At 36.8% G+C, this 22,534-nt stretch overlaps 1 protein-coding gene across 2 annotated transcripts in view; it reads right to left on the bottom strand.

Annotated features, from left to right (window-relative positions):
- The window catches only part of INTS2 (integrator complex subunit 2), a 54,479-nt gene that overhangs the window by 8,313 nt on the left and 23,632 nt on the right, over nucleotides 1-22,534 (bottom strand). For both annotated transcript variants that reach the window (XM_005693136.3, XM_005693137.3), the window contains exons 16-19: nucleotides 13,353-13,457; nucleotides 11,059-11,223; nucleotides 9,714-9,915; nucleotides 2,492-2,617 (exon numbers count right to left, since the gene is read on the bottom strand). In XM_005693136.3, the coding sequence (XP_005693193.1) occupies nucleotides 2,492-2,617; nucleotides 9,714-9,915; nucleotides 11,059-11,223; nucleotides 13,353-13,457 (598 nt within the window). The remainder of the gene's footprint in view (nucleotides 1-2,491; nucleotides 2,618-9,713; nucleotides 9,916-11,058; nucleotides 11,224-13,352; nucleotides 13,458-22,534) is intronic.

The following is a 22,534-nucleotide window of genomic DNA, read 5'->3' as shown; positions in this document are numbered from 1 at the left end:
AAATGGTAGGTTTTTAAGAAATAATAATAATAAAGCCTACCAAAAACATTTAATTTTTTAAAACCACCCAAAATGAAAAAGTAAATATTTCTATTTATAAATTTGCAAATGCTTGGAAAGTGAAGCTCCTAACACACCATTATGACAATAAAGTTCCTTCTGGAGATGGAATTAGGATTGGTCAAAAGGACAAAGAGGAGTTCTCTTCTAAAAATGTCAGCATGAAAAAAAATAAAATAAAATAAAAATGTCAGCATGATAGACAGGAGAGAACACGACTTTCCACCGTACACCTTTTCCTTCTTATTAATCTACTTGTTTGTGTACTTTTTAATATATATTGTGAAAACTTTTATGTATACATTAAAAAAGGGAATATTTTAATGAACCTAAGAACCCATCAGCCAGCCAGCAACAGTTAATCTACACATCACATGGCTTACTCAGACCCCCACATCCATTTTACCTACCATAACCACTGGTTAGTTCAAAGAAAATCCAAAATGTCATCTCTCTTTATATTGTTTATGTTTAAAAACCATCTGAATGATCACTTGGGAAAAAATTAAATTTTAAAAAAATGAACAAAATTAAAAGGCAAAACAATAGAACAATAAAAGAAAAAACTGCATTCTATATACCAAGAGCTAATATCCTTTATACATAAAGAGCTTTTTAAATCAAAAAAGGTAAGCATTCCAATAGAAAACTAGGCTAAAGTATAAAATAATAGATATATTAAAATATCCAATCTAACAAAAATATAAATTAAAATAGGAATTGATTTTCACTTATCAAATTGGAAAATATTACATGAAATGGTATAGGAAATTATACAATAGCAAACACCCACTATGGGAATGTAAACTGGTTCAGCCTTTCTGGATGATAGAATGAAAACACGAATCAAAAGACTTGAAAATGAGCATGTTCCCTTTGCCTCAACAGTTCCATTTTTAAGAATCAATTCTTAGGAAATAGTACACACCAATTACCACAGCACTAAAAATAATTCACAAAAAAATGGAAATAAAATATCCAACAATAGGGAACTGAGTTAAGCTTTAGTGTACCTATGTGGAATACTACCTAGCCAACTAATACAAGAACATCTAGTAACATGAGAAAAAGTTAAACAAGTTACTAAGTGAAAGATCCAGACTACAAAAACATTTAATATGTTATAGCAGCACAAATTAACAACTTCCTGAACAACTGGAGGTGATTTAGGTGAAAAGTTACCTAGTTAGGTGGATTTTTAACAATGGTAAATTGTCTTAGAAGTGGCTCTTCTCTAGAAGTGTTCTTTACTCTTGTTTCCTTTTGAAGCATCCATAGATACTTAATATCATTTATATTGTTTATTCTTCTGACTCCTCATCCCTCTGATACCTTGATCTTACCAAACTGCATCTGATTTATTCTGCAGATGTTGTCACTTCAAGAATGTCATCCCCAGGATTAAAGACAGATGAGTATGTTAGACTGTACCCTAGTTAGTCTTCTTTACTCCAGCTTCTTTCCCTTCTAAATCATCTAGCATGAACTTCCTCCTCTCAAGTTATCACCTGAATGATCTCTTTAGTCTAACACTCAAGGCCCTCAATAGTCTGACCTTAACCTAACATTCATCTCTAAAGTGTGTTTTCAAAAATTCAGCCATCCACTCAAGCCTTTTTCCCGCTGGCTTTTATACTTTTGCTTGCACTATTCTTTTTCTCAAGATACCTTTTTTGACCATCTACACCCCATCATTACAGTTTCTGTTCATCTAAACTCTTATTTCTGTTCTTCAAAACACAAGTCTGATCTCCTCCTAAAACTTTTAACAGCATTCATTCACTATACCATTCATCTGCATGTGACCATATTATTTACCTTTTCAGGTGTGGGTTTTATTTCCCCATACAGGTGATAATCACTTTAAAGGAAGACCCCTCAACTTGTATATCTTTGCTATTATTTAGCTGAGCAATTACAAATTCAAATATTAATGATGAGGACTAATTAATTCTACCTCTTGAGGTGAAGTTACTTCAAAGAAACTGGTTAAGTTCAGCTACTGGCAAGGAATTATACACAAACGTGGAACAAATGAAGCTAACCTCACAACTGAGGATTCCAAAAAGATCACAGCTTTAATGCATGCAACAGTTCACAATAAACCAATTTTTTAAAAGGTTTTTTTCAACAATGCTAGCAGAAACAATATTATTTTTCACTCTCTTGACTCTGAAAGAATAGCCACTATTGAGGGCTGTGAAAACCAACGATGATATTTTCTTAAAGCTAGTGTTATTAATCACATATTAAATATTAAAGTGAAGTTCATGAAAATAGACAACAACAACAAAAAGAACCAAAAGCAAACAGGTCATACTTCCAGGTTATCTGTAAGCACACTAAGATGTAAGTTTAAGCTGAATTTCTTCAATTTCCTTTGACTCTCCAAAGCATAAACTCTATAGTAAAAATGAAACTCAACACATACCTGTATACCCTCTGATCACATCTTAGCACAATGAGAGGATCTATCATCAGGTCATTCTGAGTATACTTTTGCTGTCGTACGAACTTTATTGATGGTTGAAGTGCATTAACTGTCATTACCCACAGCCTGATGAGAAAATAATCACATGTTCAAAAACAGCTATATCATAATTCAAACCTGTAGCCATGTTAGAAAGCTACATTCAGGGAAAAAATACAGAACAGGTATAAATGAACTTGGGAAAATTAAAAACTATTACAAAATCTTCACAGTTCTAATGGAATAATCATTGCATATAAAATGAAAATTTGAGTTAAAACCTCAGTTATACTGTACTTGCTATATGACTGTATCAGTCATGGAGATTCCTGAACTTATTTCTCCTCTGTAAGATATGAAAATACCTATAAATGAAACTATATCCACCAAAGCACTTTGAAGCTGTAATTGGCCCCATAAATTGTCACTGTTCTATATTTATCACCATAGAATCTCAATGTGAGATGCCACTATGAGGTTAGACATCAATAAACCATAAAAGTGGTTACTAACCTAACTATACCATCAGAATTACTGAGAGATATGCAATATGGAGCGTATCTGATCTCTTACAGTGAAGGCCAGGAGTCCACCAGCCCTCACACACAGAGCTTTCCCACTCTTAAACATGAGTGGGTAGCCAATGATCATCAGACATCAAAGAAAGCTTCTAATTTGAAAAAGAGTAAAATATACAAGCAAAAAGAGGGAATGGCAAAGAAACAGAGAACGTAGGGATAAGACGAAAAAAATTCTTAAATGTATCATTTCTTTAAAGGATGGAATATTTCATATATGAAACAAGAACAGAAAACAATTAGAGATTCTCAAATAAGTGTTCTTAGAAATTAAAACTATAACAGGAATATTTTAAATTCAAAGGAAAGAGCAGAAGATAACATACAGAAAACATCTAGAAAATGTATTCAAAAGATAAGTTTTAAAATTGAGCAAAAAAGAGGAGAAAAAAATCAGAGTAGGTCAAAGAGGTTTAAAACCCAAACTGTAAAAAATTCCAAAAAACAGAGAGAGAGGAATTATTGGGAAAAAAGAAAAAAATATATATATGTATATATATGAAAATGTCCTAGAAGTGAAAGTATTAGCATTAGTCTCCAGATGTAAAAAAAAGGCCAACCAAGTGCCCAGGACCATGAATTTTAAAAGCTGCTGTTGCTGTTTGGTTGCTAAGTCATGTCTGATTCTTTTGCAACCTTGTGACCTGAAGCCAACCAGATTCCTCTGTCCATGGGATTTACCAGGCAAGAATACTGCAGTGGGTTGTCATTTCCTTCTTCAACGGATCTTCCTGACCCAGGATTTAACCCATGTCTCCTGCATTGGCAGGTGAATTCTTCACCACTGAGCCACCAGGGGAAGCCCACAAATTAAAAAAGACCCACATCAAAAGGTATCATCATGAAACTGCAGAAACAGTGAAAAAGAACCTAAAACCTTTAAGAGAAAAAAACAATGGTCACATACAAAGGACTGGGAGGTGGTAAATGAGGTTACTCAATAGCAATCAGGAAAGCTCTAGTTACTTCAATAGAATAAAGCTTTCAAGTTGCTAAGAGGAAAAATAAGCTAAAATTCTACACCAAGGCTAAATGTCAATCATATGTGAGAGGAAGAATAAATACCTTCTCACACATGAAAACCTCAAAGGAAAAAAAAGTTTCCCAAACAACCTTTCTCAGGAAGTCACTTGAGTATGAGTTCCACTCATAAGGAACTAAACCAAGAAAGAGAAAAAGATGGAATTGAACCAAAGACAAAGCATTCCAGATGGCTACTGTGGATGTCTCAGATTGAAACATATGGATTGAAAGCTCTGAAAGGGAAGTTTCCAAGGGAAAATGTTACAGATATGTTATCTGATACGTTACAACTAACTTGTTATGTAAATTTCTACTCAACAATATAGTTTGAAAGTGAATGAGTTATTAATACAAAAAAAAAAAAAAAAACCTAAACAGACAAGAGGCAAACAACTCAAGGTTTGTATGCGGGGTGCAGAGGAGGACAGTTGTATAAGACAGAGATTATAATCACAGGCTACCATATACTTCAACTATGGTAACACTTATGTGCTCATAAGGCATTCCTAAATTAACAATGCAAAGAAGTAGAGGAAAACAATAGAATGGGAAAGACTAGAGGTCTCGTCAAGAAAATTGGAGATACCAAGGAAACAATTCATGCCAGGATGAGTGCAAAAAAGGACAGATTCGGTAAGGACCTAACAGAAGCAGAAGAGATTAAGACAAGAAAACACAGAAGAACTATACAAAAAAGGTCTTAATGACCAGATAACCATAATGGTTTGGTCATTCACCTACAGCCAGACATCCTGGAGAGTGAAATAAAGCGGGCCTTAGGAAGCACTACCTATGAAAAAAGCTAGTGGAAGTGATGGAACTCCAGCTGAGCTATTTCAGATCCTAAAAGACGATGCTCTTAAAGCGCTACACTCAGTATGCCAGGAAATTTGGAAAACTCAGCAGTGGCCACAGGACTAGAAAAGTTCAGTTTTCATTCCAAATTCAGAAAAGGGCAATGCCAAAGAATGTTCATACTACCACACAACTGCACTCATTCTGCATGCTAGAAAGCTAATGCTCAATCACCCGAGCTAGGCTTCAGCAGTACATGAACCAAGAACATCCAAATGTACAAGCTGGATATAGAAAAGGCAAATGAACCAAAGATCAAATTGCCAACATCCACTGGATCATAGAAAAACCAAGAGAATTCCAGAAAAACATCTACTTCTGCTTCACTGACAAAGCTTTAGCATAGCCTTTGACTGTGTGGATCACAAGAAACTGTGGGAAATTCTTCAAGAGATGGGAATACCGGATCACTTTATCTGTCTTCTGAGAAACTTGTATGTGGGTCAAAAGTAACCTTACATGCAACAACTGACTGGTTCAAAATTGGGAAAGGAGTCCATCGAGGCTGTATGTACCCTGCTTATTTAACTTATATGCAGAGTACATAATGCAAAATGCTAAGTTGGATGACTCACAGGCTGGAATCAAGATGCTGGGAGAAATATCATCATCAGATATATAGATAACATCACCCTTATGGCAGAAAGCAAAGAGGAATTAAAGAGCCTCTTGATGAGGGTGAAAGAAGAGTGAAAAAACTGGCTTAAAAACTCAGTATTCAAAAAATGAAGATCATGGCATCCGATCCCATCACCTCATGGCAAACAGAAAGGGAAAAAGTGGAAGCAGTGACAGATTTTCTATTTTTGGGCTCCAAAATCACTGCAGATGATGACTGCAGCCATGAAATTAAAAGACTCTTGTTCCTTGGAAGAAAACCTATGACAAATCTAGACAGCAAATTAAAAAGCAAAGATATCACTTTGCTGACAAAGGTCTGTATGGTCAAAGTTATGATTTTTCCAGTACTCATGTACGGATGTGAGAGTTAGACTATAAAAAACTGAGTGCCAAAGAATTGATGCTTTTGAACTGTGGTGCTGGAAAAGATGCTTGGGAGTCCCTTGGACAGCAAGGAGATCCAACCAGACAATCCTAAAGGAAATAAGTCCCAAAAATTCATTGGAAGGACTGAGGCTGAAGCTGAAGCTCCAATACTTGGCAAAGAGCCAACTCATTGGAAGACATGATGCTGGGAAGACCCTGTCCTTTTCATCATAGGGGACTGGAATGCAAAAGTAGGAAGTCAAGAGATACCTGGAATAACAGGCAAGTTTGGCCTTGGAGTACAAAATGAAACAGGCAAAGGCTAATAGCGTTTTGCCAAGAGAACACACTGCTCATAGCAAATACCCTCTTTCAACAACACAAGAGATGATATCACCAGATGGTCAATACCAAAATCAGACTGATTATATTCTTTGCAGCTGAAAATGAAGAAGCTCTATATAGTCAGCAAAAACAAGATCGCAAACTGACTGTGGCTCAGATCATGAACTCCTTATTGCAAAATTCAGACTTAAACTAAAGAAAGCAGGGAAAACCACTAGACCATTCAGGTATAAATCCAATCCCTTATAATTATTCAGAGGAAGTGACAAATAGATTCAAGGGATTAGATCTGATAGATAGAGGGCCAGAAGAACCATGGATGGAGGTTCTTAACATTGTACAGGAGGCAGTGAGCAAAACTATCCCCAAGACAAAGAAATGCAAAAAGGCACAATGGTTGTCTGAGGAGGCCTTACAAAGAGCTGAGAAAAGAAGAGAAACAAAAGGCAAAGGAGAAAAAGAAACATATATCCATCTGAATGCAGAGTTCCAAAGAACAGGAAGGACAGATAAGAAAGTCTTCTTAAGTGATCAGTACAAACAGAGAAAAACAATAGAATGGGAAAGAAGAGATCTCTTCAAGAAAATTAGAGATACCAAGGGAACATTTCATGCACATATGGGCACCTAAAGGACAGAAATGGTAGGGACCTAACAGAAGCAGAAGATATTAAGAAGAGGTGGCAAGAATACACGGAAGAAATACACAAAAGAGATCTTCATGACCCAGATAACCATGATGGTGGGATCACCCACCTAGAGCCAAACATCCTGGAGTGCAAAGTCAAGTGGGCCTTAAGAAGCATCACTACGAACAAAGCTAGCGGAGGTGATGAAATTCCAGCTGAACTATTTCAAATCCTAAAAGATGATGCTGTGAAAGTGCTGCACTCAATATGCCAGCAAATTTGGAAAACTCAGCTGTGGCCATAAGACTGGAAAAGGTCAGGTTTCATTCCAATCTCAAAGAAAGGCAATGGCAAAGAATGTTCAAACTGCCGCACAATTGCACTCATCTCACACGCTAGTGAAGTAATGCTCAAAATTCTCCAACCCAAGCTTCACCAATACATGAACTGTGAACTTCCAAATGTTCAAGCTGGATTCAGAAAAGGCAGAGGAACCAGAGATCAAATTGCCAATATCCACTGGATCATAGAAAAGGCAAGAAAATTCCAGAAAAACATCTACTTCTGCTTCATTGACTATGCTAAAGTCTTTGACTGTGGATCACAACAAAGTGAAAAATTCTTCAAGAGATGCAAATACCAGACCACCTTACCTGCCTCTGAAAAATTTGTATGCAGGTCAAGAAGCAACAGTTAGAACCAGACTTGGAACAACAGACTGGGTCCAAATTGGGAAGGGAGTACGTCAAGGCTGTATATTGTCACCCTGCTTATTTAACTTCTATGCAGAGTACATCATGTGAAATGCCAGGATGGATGAAGCACAAGCGGGAATCAAGATTGGTGGGAGAAATATCAATACCCTCAGATATGCAGATGACATCACCCTTATGGCAGAAAGCAAAGAGGAATTAAAGAGCCTCTTGATGTAAGTGAAAGAGAAGAGCGAAAAAACTGGCTGAAAACTCAACATTCAAAAAACTAAGATCATGGCATCTGGTCCCATCACTTCATGGCAAATAGATGAGCAAACAATTAAAACAGTGAGAGACTTTATTTCTTGGGCTCCAAAATCACTGCAGATGGTAACTGCAGCCATGAAATTAAAAGACATTAAAAAAAAAAATAAAAGACGCTTGCTCCTTGGAAGAAAAGCTATGACCAACCTAGACAGCAAATTAAAAAGCAGAGACACCGCTTTGCTGACAAAGGTACGTATAGTCAAAGCTATGGTTTTTCCAGTAGTCAGGTATGGATGTGAGAGTTGGAACATAAAAAAAGCTGAGTGCTGAAGAATTGATGCTTCTGAACTGTGGTGTTGGAGAAGACTCTTGAGAATCCCTTGGATAGCAAGGAGATCAAACCAGTTAATGCTAAAGAAAATCAGTCCTGAAAATTCACTGGAAGGACTGATGCTGAAGCTGAAACTCCAATATTTTGGCCACCTGATGCAAAGAACTGACTCATTGGAAAAGACCCTGTTGCTGGAAAAGATTGAAGGCAAGAGGAGAAGGGGATGATGGAGGATGAGATGGTTGGATGGCATCACCAACTCGATCGGACATGAGTTTGAGTAAACTCCGGGTTTGGTGATGGACAGGGAGGCCTGGTGTGCTGCAGTCCATGGGGTCTCAAAGAGTTGGACACGACTGAGCAACCAAACTGAACTGATGCTGGGAAAGACTTAATGCAAAAGGAGAAAAGGGCAGCAGAGCATGAGATGGTTAGATAGCATTACCAACTCAATGAACATTAATCTGAGCAAACTTTAGGAGATAGTGACGGACATGGAAGACTGGTGTGCTGCAGTCCATGGGATCTCAAAGTGTTGGACATGACTTAGCAACTGAACAACTCATGATAATATATACACTGAATATTTCTTTAACCAAAAATTCTGACATAACTGTGTTGGGAGAAATGGAGGAAAGGAGGATATGTGTTGGGGGAAGAAGGACTCATAGGGAAGCAGGTAAGAGTATGCAATCTTTACCTTATACAGTAGGAAGCCAAAAGATAATTTCTAAATTGGAACGTCAGATAATTATGGTAATTATAAGCACATGACTAAGATATATGGTGGGATATAAATGTCAGAATTAAAAGATAAAAGAGCTGAGAACAGGTGTCTCTGAGGAGCAATAGTCTAAAGTGAGAAGGTAGGGACAGATCTCATATACTATTTAACTTATGTGCAGTTATTAATTTGGTATAAGTAAAAATCAAAATTAAAATGTATAGATATTCTCAGACCTACTGAATCAAAATCTCAGGTAAATCCAGCCCAATATGTTTTTTTAGACCTGACCAAGTGTTTCTGATGCAGTCTATGGACCACCAGAGACCTATGTGACTAAAGACAAAATAATGAATCCAGCATCCCACTCTGATTTAATTAGCATGGCATACAACTTGGGGATCAGGAGTGTAGAAAGCTCTCTGGGAGATTTCAATGTACAGCAAACTCTGGAACCCCTGCAATGATGCAAGACACAATGGGAATCTACATCACAATTAGGCACAAATGACTACAACTCCCTTTCAAAGATCTTTCTCAGGTTGGAAATACTTGAAAGTTTCTGTGTTAAGATAAAATGTATTATTTTCCTTAAAAGATATAACAGCCCTTTAATCAGTAGTCTTCAGAAAGGATTTATATTGTCAAAAAGTTTTTTTTAACAATTTTTTCAACATTTCAGCTTAGGTTATTGTATACAATCACTGCTATACACTTATCTATTACACGTAACAGGGAATTGAAATTACCTCCGAGGCATCACAGTATTCAGAACCATCCAGAGTTTATTGACTGTTTGAAGAATTCGCCGTGGAACCCCTGAATTCAACAGCTGATTCATATTGGATGTTAATACTTCTGCATATGGTATAAGCTCACTGGCAGAGAGTAGAGTCAAGTGTTCTAGAATCTGCATCACTTGTGTGTGACTTACTGGGACAGCTGAAAATGCTAAAAGGAAAACTGCCGTTACAATCTAAGTACTACACAGCTTACCAAATGGAAAGCAAATATTGTTCTATCACACTATAGGCCAAACAAATCAAGAAAACAATATTGCTTTAAAGAAAGTAAAACTTTCAATCCTAGACATAGTTGTGGGCACACTTAAAATTAGGCCCTTAAGAAAAATTCATGTTAAAGTGTAGTTATTTCATAAAGAACAACAACAACAAAAAATCTCATCCTTAAAATCACAGTAGTGACAGTGACAGAAAGACAATGATTTGCACTGATTTTAAAAATTGGCTGACCACGAAAATATACCCAAGTATTGCTTTTGGTATTAACATTCATTTGAAAAATTCAAATTTCTTGACACCTTCCTTCAAGTAGCCCTTTATGGGCTGTAAGCAGCTGTTAATAAAAATTAGCTAGAACTGTAATCCTTCAATAGAATAGTTACTAAGCACTTTTGGCTACTGAGCATTTAAAATGTGGCTAGTATAAACTGAGATGTGCTGTAAGTTTAAACACACAGACTTAGTACGGAAAACCAGTAAAATATCTAACAGTTTTTATATTGATTACATGATGAAATGATAATACATTAGATATACTGGGTTATATAAAATAATTATTTAAATTAATTTCGCCTTTTTTTAAACTCTTTGAATGTGGCAAATTATATAGAAAGTTTAAAATTATATGTGCAGCTCACATCCTATTTCTATTTGACAGTGTTAACCTAGGACATTATCCAATAACAGCAAATAACATTGTTTTCTATTCTGTGGCACTTCTTTTTTTATATATATTTATTCATTTTTAATTGATTGATGATTGTTTTGAAATACTGGTTTGATTTCTGTCATACATCCACATCATGGCACTTATTTCTGACTGGCTTTAAGACCTTCCTAAACCGTATGACCTGTTTATTGATGTAATGTAGACCCTATGAGGAAACAGATGGAAGCATGTCAGAAAAAAAAAAAAGGGTTAAAAATCCTTACACTCAAAGAGAATTACTTTATATAGTCACCAAAACACTGCTCTATCTCCAGGAAAATTCTGCATGATTCTAAGATTTCAATGGGGCTAACACCTCTTTGTACTACTAAAGGGGTAAAAGAAGTGATCAGTTTACTATACCTTCTTGAAGTTGTTTAGGAGAGTGGTTTTTGGCATTATTAGTCAGAAGCATTCTCCGTAACAGGGCGTCCGTCCCTGTGATTTCCTCTTCACAGATCCAATCATCCACGATGCATAAATGTGGGTAATTGGTTGCAAGGAGACGAAGTAAAGCAGAATGCAACCCTTGAAAATGTACAAGACGTCAGCTGGATTCTTCATTCTCAAACACCGAAACGTCTTTCCTCTTTCCCCTTTCCCTTTCCTTTTCTACCAGCTAAAGGAATCCGCACTTCTTACGCACGCACACTACAGTTTGAGAACTTCTTTCAGTACTTCAGTCAGGGACTTTGCTTAAATCAAGATCCCCATTTGAACTGATACACAGGAAGCTGGAAACCACTACTTTCATCAAAAGTTCTCAAGCTCTCTTCCATCCTATCCCAGCCAAAAAGTAGCAGTAGCTCAAGAGTTGAGTAGGGAGGAAAAAAAGAGAAGGGAAAAAAAGGTTTTTTGGGAAAGATCACATATGGTTTGAAAAAGGCCTCACTCAGAAATTCTTATAGACTTCTACAAGAGAACACATCCTCTCTTCCAACACAGTAGAGAATCATTGCTATACATGGGTAAAATTAGAGTTGCCCAACTTGAGTGCCTAAATGTACACTTTAAGTACATTTTCTCATTTCACCCTAACATTCCTACAAGGTAAGCAGCATTGTCTCTGCTCTACTGTAAGGAAATAGGCGGAAAGATATTTATATTAATGTTCCTAAAGTCATGCAGCTGTGTAAGCCAACCCAAGCAGTACTGATGACACCCACAAGAGGGTGCAATTGTTTTCTTTTAAGAAAGGTTAGGAAGCTCAGAAGCACTGGGACCTTTCTAAACTTGCTTATATAGCATAGCTTGACTACTCATTATTATTATTGTATAACATCAGCAATGAAAAACAAATGATGATAATGTCTATTTAGACAGATGAAGTACTATGTTATTTACCTAATAAATGTTGTTACTATACAATTATCATCATCATCTCCCAGTTGCGAGAGCCAGCAATAAGAGTATCAGCAGTAATAAAAGTACTTGAGATTTGATCACCCACTTAGTATGCAACTTAGATCAAATCACACCATTGCTTAGTCCCAAAAGGGATAAATATCTACTGCCTTTCCCACAGAAACTGCTTAAAATAAATGTTTCTGTGAAAAAGACACTGTAACAATCACAAGTTTAAATGCACAAATATATGTATAGTCAGGACGATCACAAAAATGACTGCTTATAATAGTACAAATTAGTCTATATTACATAATCCCTTTATTAGTTACAACATTAGTTACCAAATGCTGCAAAATATAACATCACTTCTCTGAAAAGAGATTATGCAAAGATATAAATAAATGCAGACATCTGGCTAAAGAAGACCAAAGAAAGTTCATGTTCACCCTTGAAATCAACCATAGTAAAGACAGAAAAAGAAAATCTGAGCTTCAAAGAAACAAATCAAAGAGAAAAAAAAAATCCATACATTCAAACATTATAAAAAGCTGTTATATTAGGAAAAAAACTGAATTTCAAAAAATATTACTATATTTCTACTTGACAGCTTTACAGTAAAAGCATGATAGTAATGTCATGCCATGGCATGTTATGCAGCAATTAAACCAATAATGTGGATCTACATGTAGCGACATGATAAGCTCTCCAAGACTCCAACAGAAGAAAGCAGGTCTCAGACGAAACACAGTAGGATACCATTTAGAGCTTAAAAAAGATTTTTTTACTTGTGTGTGTTTCTATTAGCTTCAACCACATGAAACTGCATTTTCAGCAGTCAAAAATAGTTGAATACTTGTAATCTCATATGGTTCAACCTGTAGAAAAGCATATGTGAAACTGCATACCAAAAGGAAACAGTGAGGGTCTCGGGGGTGGGAAATAGTTTTCAGGGAGTAAGATACCGAGGAAAGTAAGAGAAATTCACTCTTAAATTGAATGTTTAGCTTTGAGCACCTATTACACTTTATAATCTTACATACAGTAGGTATTTTTTACCTATTGCATAACACATGGAACTCTGCTCAATGTTATATGCCAGCCTGGATGGGAGGGGCATTCAGGGGAGAATGGACACATGTGTATGTATGGCTGAGTCCCTTCACTATTCAAATGAAAATATCACATTGTTAACTGGCTATACCCCAATACAAAATGTTTTGGTGCTAAAAAAAAATAAAAATTAAATTTTAAAAAAAGTAGGTATTTTTTACCAATAAACATTACCAGTAAAAAGCAAACAAAACAAATACCTCCCAACTCCTGCTGAAGTCCTTGAGCCTGTCGAATAAGGAATTTGATAGGAATCTGATCCATTAAAGAAGATGAATATGATTTGGGTTTTCTTTGCATGGCAGCTGCCAGTCAAAAATAAGAAATTTAAGATATAATGTCAGAAACAACATAAATCTTAACCTTCAACACAAATGGGAACAAACACAAAGTTAAATTACTCTTAGTTCACTTAATCTGTGAGAGTCACTACCAAAGCAGTGAATACATATGACGAGCAAGAACATACATAATTCAGGGCAAGATCTGGAAAATGCCCTGAAACTGAAACCAGCGGGAAGGAAAATCATGAGTGAGAGAAGCCACCTGCAGAAGCGCCCTACTCTTAAAAAAATAGAAGAGAAACTCCCCCAAACCTAATTAGGAAGACAAATGCAGTCATGACCACATGGCTTCAAGCTTCATGAGGCCAACAGCCTTAATCATATTAGCTATTAGTGGTGACTGACTCTATAGGAATGACTTTCTTCTCTTATAACTTCTACCTTCAACTAACAAGTCCATCTTTTTTTTCTTAAAGCAAATCCACCTTAATTTCTATTCTTTTTCTGCTATCCTAATTCAATACCTACTCATCATTTATTTAAATAACTATTATGGTTCAATTTTCAATTTTTCAGACTCCAATTCCTTTTCTTTTTGAACCATCCTTCACACTGGTGCCACAGTCTTCTTATTTAAATTCAGATTTGGTCAGATCATGTGTCTCTGGATCCATGCTCAAATATCTGGATTCATGGATTTCCAGATCCCCAGGGTAAAAGTCCTTGCCAATCAACACTTTCTGTCTCATCTCCACCATACGCTATATGCCTGACACCCTTATCTTATTCCAAGCTGCTTTGCATGTACAACAGAACTTATGAGCATCTCAACCAGGCTGTCCATAGTTTAAAACACTATATCTAATACACTTATTCTTTTCCAAATACAAACCACATAATGTAAAGCTCAACAAATTTTTATTGATTGACGTTAAGAAGTATATGAGTGCAATAAAGGTTGAGAATCATTGTCTAAATACACAATACACCTCTTGATTAGACATGATACCCCTTGCAAGTCAGTGAATTAGCATCCCAGTTTTCCACACCAATCTTTTATGAACTGGGTAAGAATGTATCTCAAAACACAGTTTAAGAAAACATAGCTTCCAGTACAATCAAATTCTGGTTCCAACACTATCCAAACTGGAAAGGAAGAAGTAAAACTGCCACTATTTGTAGATACGGCATTATATAGAAAATCTTAAAAGAGTCTATCAAAAAACTGTTAGAACTAAAAAAAAAAAAAAAAAAAAAGTGGTAAAAAATGACAAATATTTCAGCCCATAAATGTGTAAATGACTCTCACGCAAATGCTGAGGTGAAAGAATACTTGGGGCTTCCATAGTAAGACAAGGGGCCAACATTCAAGGAACACCTTATGGTGTATGTCTTTGTGCCTCAACCAAAATGAAAGAAAGCGAAGGCGCTCAGTCGTGTCCAACTCTGTGTGACCCCATGGACTGTAGCCTACCAGGCTCCTCTGTCCATGGGATTTTCCAAGCAAGAGTACCAGAGTGGGTTGCCATTTCCTTCTCCAAATAATTTCCTAAAGAATGAAGTAGAGTTGGCTGGTGAAAGAGTGGCTGAGGAAGCTTTTCTGGACATCAAAGTTCCGTCAAGGTACAAGAATTAAGAAAAGAAAAGAAAAAAGGAAAAAATACTGTGAAAACTAATAAATTCAGTAGGGTTGCAAGATATAAAATTAAATACACAAAAATCTCTTGCATTTCTAGACCAGTAACAATCAGAAACAAAAGTTACATTGCCCTTAGCTTTTGTAACATTTTAATCCTTAAAACATTCCTATGGAAAATGAATTCACTTATGAAATTAGTGTAAACTAAAGCCAGGATAAAAAGAAGTGAAGAGAAAAAAGGCCTATTTCACTTGCTTAAACACAGATGGAAAAAAATCATATTAAAAAAAAAAAGAAAAATCAAATCTAGCACCATGCTAAAAGAATAATATACCCAGAGCAAGTAGGGCCCACTCCAGAAATACAGATATCAATTACACAACAAATTATATAAATAGACCAAATTATCTCAATGACTGCTGAAAAAGTATTCCCTTGATAAGTTTTTTTTAAATGGTACTCTAAGAAATTCAGAGCCTGACTAACCCAAAGTAAACGTCTATACCTTCCTTGTAACTAGCAATAACTTAAGAAAAAATTATACAAAGTCTATACAAAGTTTAATTGACATGAAAAAAATAATTTGAATAAATTCACACATTTAAAACATGTATTAAGTGACTACTCTGTATCAAGTAATATTCTAAATGAGTAAGTAAGTGAAAGTCGCTCAGTCCTGTCTGACTCAATGACACAGTAGCAAAAAAAGATAAAAATTGGCCTTCATGAATCCTACATTTTAATAATTTAAAGGAAAAGTTATTTCAGGGAATTCCCTGGCAGTCCAGTGGTTAGGACTCAGGGCTTTTACTGCTGGGAAGATGGGTTTGATTCCGGGTTAGGGAACTATGATCTTGCAAGCTGCACAGCTGACCCAAAACAAGTCTTTAAAAAATTATTTCATATTCCTAGCTGGAAAGACTTTTATTGTAAAGCTGTAAATTCTCTCTAAATTAATTTCTAGCATAACATAATTCTAAGCAAAATCAAAATATAATTTTCTTCTATGGAATTTGACAAAATCTTAAGAGTTCATGTGCAAGATTATATATGTGAAAATGGACAGAAATATTGAATAAGAACAATAATTGTGAAAGGGACTGGAAATGCCTAACAGGAAAAAAAAAAAATCAGACATAGGTTTGTAATAAAACTTCAATATACATCAGAGGAACTTTCCAAATTAATAGGAAAATGATAGGTTATTCGCTTAGTGACGTTGACAAATAACCAATTATTTAAAAACAACAATAACAACAACTAGGGGCTTCCCTGGTGGCTCAATGGTAAAAAATCTACCTATCAATGCAGGAGACAAGGGTTTGATCCCCGATCCAGGAAGATCACACACGCCACGGAGCAACTAGGCCTGTGCACACTACTGAACCCAAGTCCCCTGGAGCCCCATGCTCCACAATAAGAGGAGCCGTAACAGGGAGAAACCCTCACACTGCAACTACAGAGTAGCCCCAGCTCGTCACAACAAGAGAAAAGCCCATGCAGCAAGGAAGACTCAGCACAACCAAATATAAATAAATAAATGCATAAAATAAAAAAAAAATGTTAATTGAAGCTGTATCCATGTATGTGTGCTCAGTCGTGCCCGACTCTTTGCGACCCCACGGACTGTAGCCTGCCAGGCTTGTCTGTCCATGGGATTCTCCAGGCAAGAGTACTGGAGAGGGTTGCCATGCCCTCTCCCCAGGGGATCTTTGCCACCCAAAGACTGAAGCCACGTCTCTTGTGTCTCCTGTATGGGCAGGCAGATTCTTTACCACTGGGCCACCTGGGAAGCCAGTATGTATCCCATACTTGATAACTTCATGAATCTTACATTTTAATAACTTTAAAAGAAAAAATATTTCAGGGAATTCCCTGGTGGTCCAGTAGTTAGGACTCAGGGCTTTTACTGCTGGGAGGTGGGCATACATAAATTAATTAAAGGCATATATATATTTTAAAAATGAAATAATGTCCTAAAAGAAAATGTAAGTGATTAGTCATATAATGTTAGTACCTTACTTTCAGAGAGTCTCCTCTCCACAGAATTCTATAATCAAAATACACCATAACCAAATGATAACACCCAACTGCTATCACTGTGAATGCAAAAAAATTGGTACCCACATCGTACACAAATGCATACACATGTCTTCTACAAAATGTCTATAATGGTGAAAACTATCTGGAAAACAGTATGACAACTCATTTTTTAAATACTGGAATTTAAAAATCTTTGGTTTAGTAGTTCTGTCCTAAAGAAATAAATAATTATATCTGCATACAGAGTTAGCGCTAAGAATATTCATTCTGCCAGTCTCTATAATGGCAAAATGTAGAAACAATCTCCAATAATAAGGTATTTTTTCAGTAATGGTACACATTTATGAAGAAATATTATACAGCTATTAAAAATCATGTTTCAAAAAACATACTATAATAGGCCAAATGCTTACAGTGTAGTCTTAAGTAAAAAGGGTAGATTAAAAACTTATGATTCCAAACTTTATGAAGGTTATCACACGTGCAAAGCTGAAGGGTTTTTTTTCCTAGCAAAATTCTGTGGTGATTATCTCTGGGCAGTAGAATTATGGGTGGCTTATACTCTGGTCTTTGTACTTTTCTCACTTCCTCAATTTTCTTCAGTAAAACACTCTTTTAATAAATATTTTTATTTTAAAAAGCAGTTCTTTTGCATTAAGTAAGATAGGTAAACAATTAGGTAAATAATGAAATAAGTTTACAATTCTTATACTTTTACTCCACAGGACGATCATATGACTGTTAGAACCTTTATTGGTCAAACTCAATTTTACTGAAACTTCAAGCTGCCAAGAAATAACATCTGTCAGTGTCTGCTTAAAGGTTTCTACATTTTGAAAGAGGCAGGTGGAGTTAACTTTCTTCTGGGAAGACAATAATTAACTATCAAGTGCAAAGAAAAACTTCAAGTGCAGGAATTTAGAGCCACTGAACATTACAGTTTCCCAAGTATCACAGGATAGGTCTTGTGCAGAAAAAGCAGCCAGAGCTTGTTTTTAAATGAAGATAAGGGGCTTCCCTGGTGGCTGAGTGGTAAAGAATCCACCTGACAACGCAGGAGGCATGGGTTCAATCCCTGATCCAGCAAGATTCCACATGCCCCGGAGCAACTAAGCCCGTGCACCGCAACCTATCGAGCCTGTGCTCTAGAGCCCGGGAGCCACAACAACTGAGCCCACAGGCCTGAGAGACTGCGCCCCGCCGCATGAGAAGCCGCCACAATGGGAAGCCCATGCACCCCAACAAGGAGCAGTCCCTGCTTTCCAAGCTAGAGACAGTGGGTGTGCAGCAATGAAGACCCAGCACAGCCAAAAATAAAGCAAATATACTTTAAATAGGGCTTCCCTGGTGGCTCAGAGGTTAAAGCGTCTGCCTGCAACGCGGGAGACCTGGGTTCAATCGCTGGGTCGGGAAGTTCCCCTGGAGAAGGAAATGGCAACCCACTCCAGTAGTCTTGTCTGGAGAATCCCAAGGACAGAGAAGCCTGGTGGGCTACAGTTCACGGGGTCGCAAAGAGTCAGACACGACTGAGCGACTTCACTTTCACTTTCATTTTCTTATACCTTAAATAGGCTTCCCTGATAGCTCAGTTGGTAAAGACTCTGCCTGCAATGTAGGAGAGCCCAGTTTGATTCCTGGGTTGGGAAGATCCCCTGGAGAAGGGAAAGACTACCCACTCCAGTATTCTTGCCTGGAGAATTCCATGGACTGTAACAAAGAGCAGTCCCTGCTTGCCAGAGCTAGAGAAAGCTGGCGTGCAGCAATGAAGACCCAGCACAGCCAAAAATAAAATAAATAAATATTTTTAAAAAACAAAATAAATGATGTTAAGGGACAGAGTTAAGCAAGTAAGCTACTTAAGTGTGAGACTGTGTTTAGCATCCCATTGGCTGCTGTAGGAGCAGATAAACAGGTAAAGCTGATAAAACATGTTCAGCATTCATTAGTACTGTTTTTAATGCAAAAATATGTAAATATAACTTCTGTATTTAAAATGCTCAATAAATATTTAAAATAAATAACCAACAAGGACCTAAGTATAGCACAGGGAACTCAGCTCAATGTTCTGTAATACCTGTAAGCGTATAACTGAATCCCTCGGCTGTACACCTGAAACTAGTACCTCATTTTTAATCAACTATGAACAGAAAGTGAAAATGTTAGCCTCTCAGTCACAGTCAAGTCTTTGTGACCCCATGGACTGTAGCCCATTGGGCTAATCAGTCCATGGCATTCTCCAGGCAAGAATATTGGAGTGGGCAGCCATTCCCTTCTCCAGGGGAGCCTCTCAACCCAGGGATTAAACCCGTGTCTCCTGCATTGCAGGCAGATTCTTTACCATCTGAACCATCAGGGAAGCCCTTTAGTTTAATCAACTATACTCCAATATAAAATCAAAATTTTTTTAAAGTACACAAAAATAAACTTTTACCTAGTAATAAAATTTTCAGATATAATAAACAGGAAACATTTTTTAAATATAAAAACTGAAAATACAACGGCAATGCTCATATTTTAATGGGGTAGTAATAAAGAGATGGTACAAGGGATTTATTATGCTATTTCTTACACATGCTCTTTTAGATCAATACAGTATTTAACTGCAATGCAGAAGACCCAGGTTTGATCCCTGGGTTGGGAAGATCCCTGGGAGAAGGGAACAACTACCCACTCCAGTATCCTTGCCTGGAGAATCCCATGGATAGAGGAGCCTGGCGGGCTACAGTCTACGGGGTTGCAACGAGTCGGACATGACTGAGTGACTAAACACACAATATATGCACTTGTATTACAAATATTTTTAAACAAATCAAAAATATGCATACGTGAAAAAATATGTATGTATAAAACACATTTTTTTAATGACTATGATATTCTAATACTTGGCTCTATCTCAGATGTTGGAATTCTGTATTTGAGCTTCAACAGCTACTTGGTGCCTGCTAATGATGTTTATTATAAAGCCCAAAAACACACACCAGTTAGCAAGGTACTGAAACAACACAACTTCATAGGTAGGAATAAATTTGAGGCGGAATACTCATCATTTTTGGCTGTGGAAGAGAAAACTTCTCTCATGTTATGACATATTCTGCAGTTAACTTATTCCTTTGGACTAAGAAATTGGGCTAGAAAAAAAAATTTTCTTAAACTATGGGAAAAAATTCTCCAAGGAAAGCTCACTCCCTCTGTCTGTCTTCCACACCCGGTTTCCTCTCACCTATCAAAGACATCTCTCTAGGGATTCTCTAGTAAAGCTTCCCTCTACTAGATACTTCCAACAGCATACAATATTCTCTTAACTCTTTCACCTTAAAAAAAATAAAAAGTCCTCTCTTGACCTCATTTTCCTCTCCAATTACCATATTCATTTCCCTCCTTCTCTTTACAACTTTTCAAAAGAACTGTCTGTATTCACTGTGTTTAGTATTATCTCCTCTAATTTGCTTTTGAATTTACTAAAATCAGGCTTTAATTCTGAGGAAATAAAAAAAATAAAGGACCTGTAAGGTCCTGTAAAGGTTAAAGGTCAAAGGACCTCTAGCAAGCTAAACCTGATCATTAGCTGAGCCTAAGTCCTAACCTTACTTGATCAATCACCATCCTTTGACACAAGTGATCTCGCTCTCCTCTTTGAAACATTCTTCTCTTGGCATGCAGAACATCACAGCCCCCTGAGTCTCCTTCCACACCTTCTCCCTTGGTAATCCTACTTAATATCATGATTATAAATATCATACATATGCTGAAGAATCTCAATGCTTCAGTCCAGGTTTATCTCATCTAAATTTCAGGCCAGCGTTTACAATTATTTTCAGAACATCCCCACTTCATCAGACATCTCAAACTTAGTATGTCCCAAACCAGCTCCTGACTGCCCACAAACCTGCCATTAATTTCAGTAGATAGCCATTGTCTAGCTCAGACCAAAGCCTCCACATCAACCTTGGCTCCTATCTCTCAAATCTAATGAATTCATCAGCAAAACCTCTCAGCTCTACCTTCAATATATATATATACACTGCTACCAGTCCAAGCCACCATCTGTTCTATAATCTTAGAAAAACCTAATCATTTTGTTGTTCAGTGGCTAAGTCGTGTCCGACTCTTGCAATGCCATGGACTAACAGCCCACAAGGCTCCTCTGTCCATGGGATTTCTCAAGCAAGAATACTGGAGTGGGTTGCCATTTCCTTCTCCAGGGAATCTTTCTGACCCAGGGATCAAACCTACCTCTCCTACATTGCAGGCAGATTCTTTACTGCAGAGCCACCAGGGAAGACCAAGAAAAACCTAGTAACTTTTCTACAATCTCCCAGTTCCTTTCGAAGACTAAACTGTACACCAAACCTGAACTTCTTAACTTTCCAATTCAGATCCATCAGACTATTGCGTAAAGAACAGCAGCTTCATCTGAACACAGGGTTGAACTGAGCATGTCATTATCTTTAAAGATTCTTCCAGTCTTAAAAATTCTGAGTGATTTGCTAATTCTGCATGGTGTATACATGAAAGTGGACTATACTAGTCTCTGTACTTTCTTGTATTATTTTTTTGCTACACATTAATTTAAATAAAAACTAAGAGTGTATCTTTGTCCCCTACTTCAGTATCCATGGTCTGAGTTCTCCCCAGAATACCTCCTTGTAACTCATTCCTCTAGTATCTATTAAATCACAAGTGTCATATCCCTTAACAGAATTCATTACATGTGGATACAAGTGGGAGACTATTACTTAATGCTTATTATTAGCCCATCTTGTCCCTCAAATGACAAAGACTATAATTATAGTTGTGGGATATCATCTGTATATCCCTAACAAATGTAGTCAGGAAAAAAAAAGCTGCTGAGAAATTCACAGTATATTTAAAACACAATACTCCATATAAATGAAAGAAACTCATCAGCCACACACTGAAAACTAACTTTAATTTATAGCTTTTGAAAAGTAAAATCACTCAGCCATGACAAAATACAATCCCTTAAAAGAATTCTCCCGGCAGTATTAAACTCAATGCCTGCAACATTTTTTTAATTTCATTTTTCTTGGAGTATAGTTGCCTTACAATGTCGTGTTAGTTTCTACTGTTCAAAGTGAATCAACTGTTGGTACACGTGTATCTCCTCTTTTCTGGATTTCTCTCCCGTTTAGGTCACCACAGAGCACTGAGTCGAGTTCCCTGTGCTGTACAGCAGGTTCTCACAGTCATCTGTCTTATACACAGTATCAGCAGTGTGAACATGTCAATCCCAATCTCCCAGTTCTTCCCAGCTCCCTTCTTTACCCCCTTGGTGTCCATATGTTTGTTCTTGACGTCTGTGTCTCTGTTTCTGTTTCGCAAATAAGATCATCTTTACCACGCCTATTACGTTTTAAGGACACTTTTTGCTTTGAATATGGAACTACATACATTT

This window comes from Capra hircus, chromosome 19 (genome assembly GCF_001704415.2).
Source record: "Capra hircus breed San Clemente chromosome 19, ASM170441v1, whole genome shotgun sequence".
NCBI classification, from domain to species: domain Eukaryota; kingdom Metazoa; phylum Chordata; class Mammalia; order Artiodactyla; family Bovidae; genus Capra; species Capra hircus.
The sequence above is the reverse complement of the archived record's forward strand: the minus strand, read 5'-3'. Positions and strand labels throughout refer to the sequence as shown.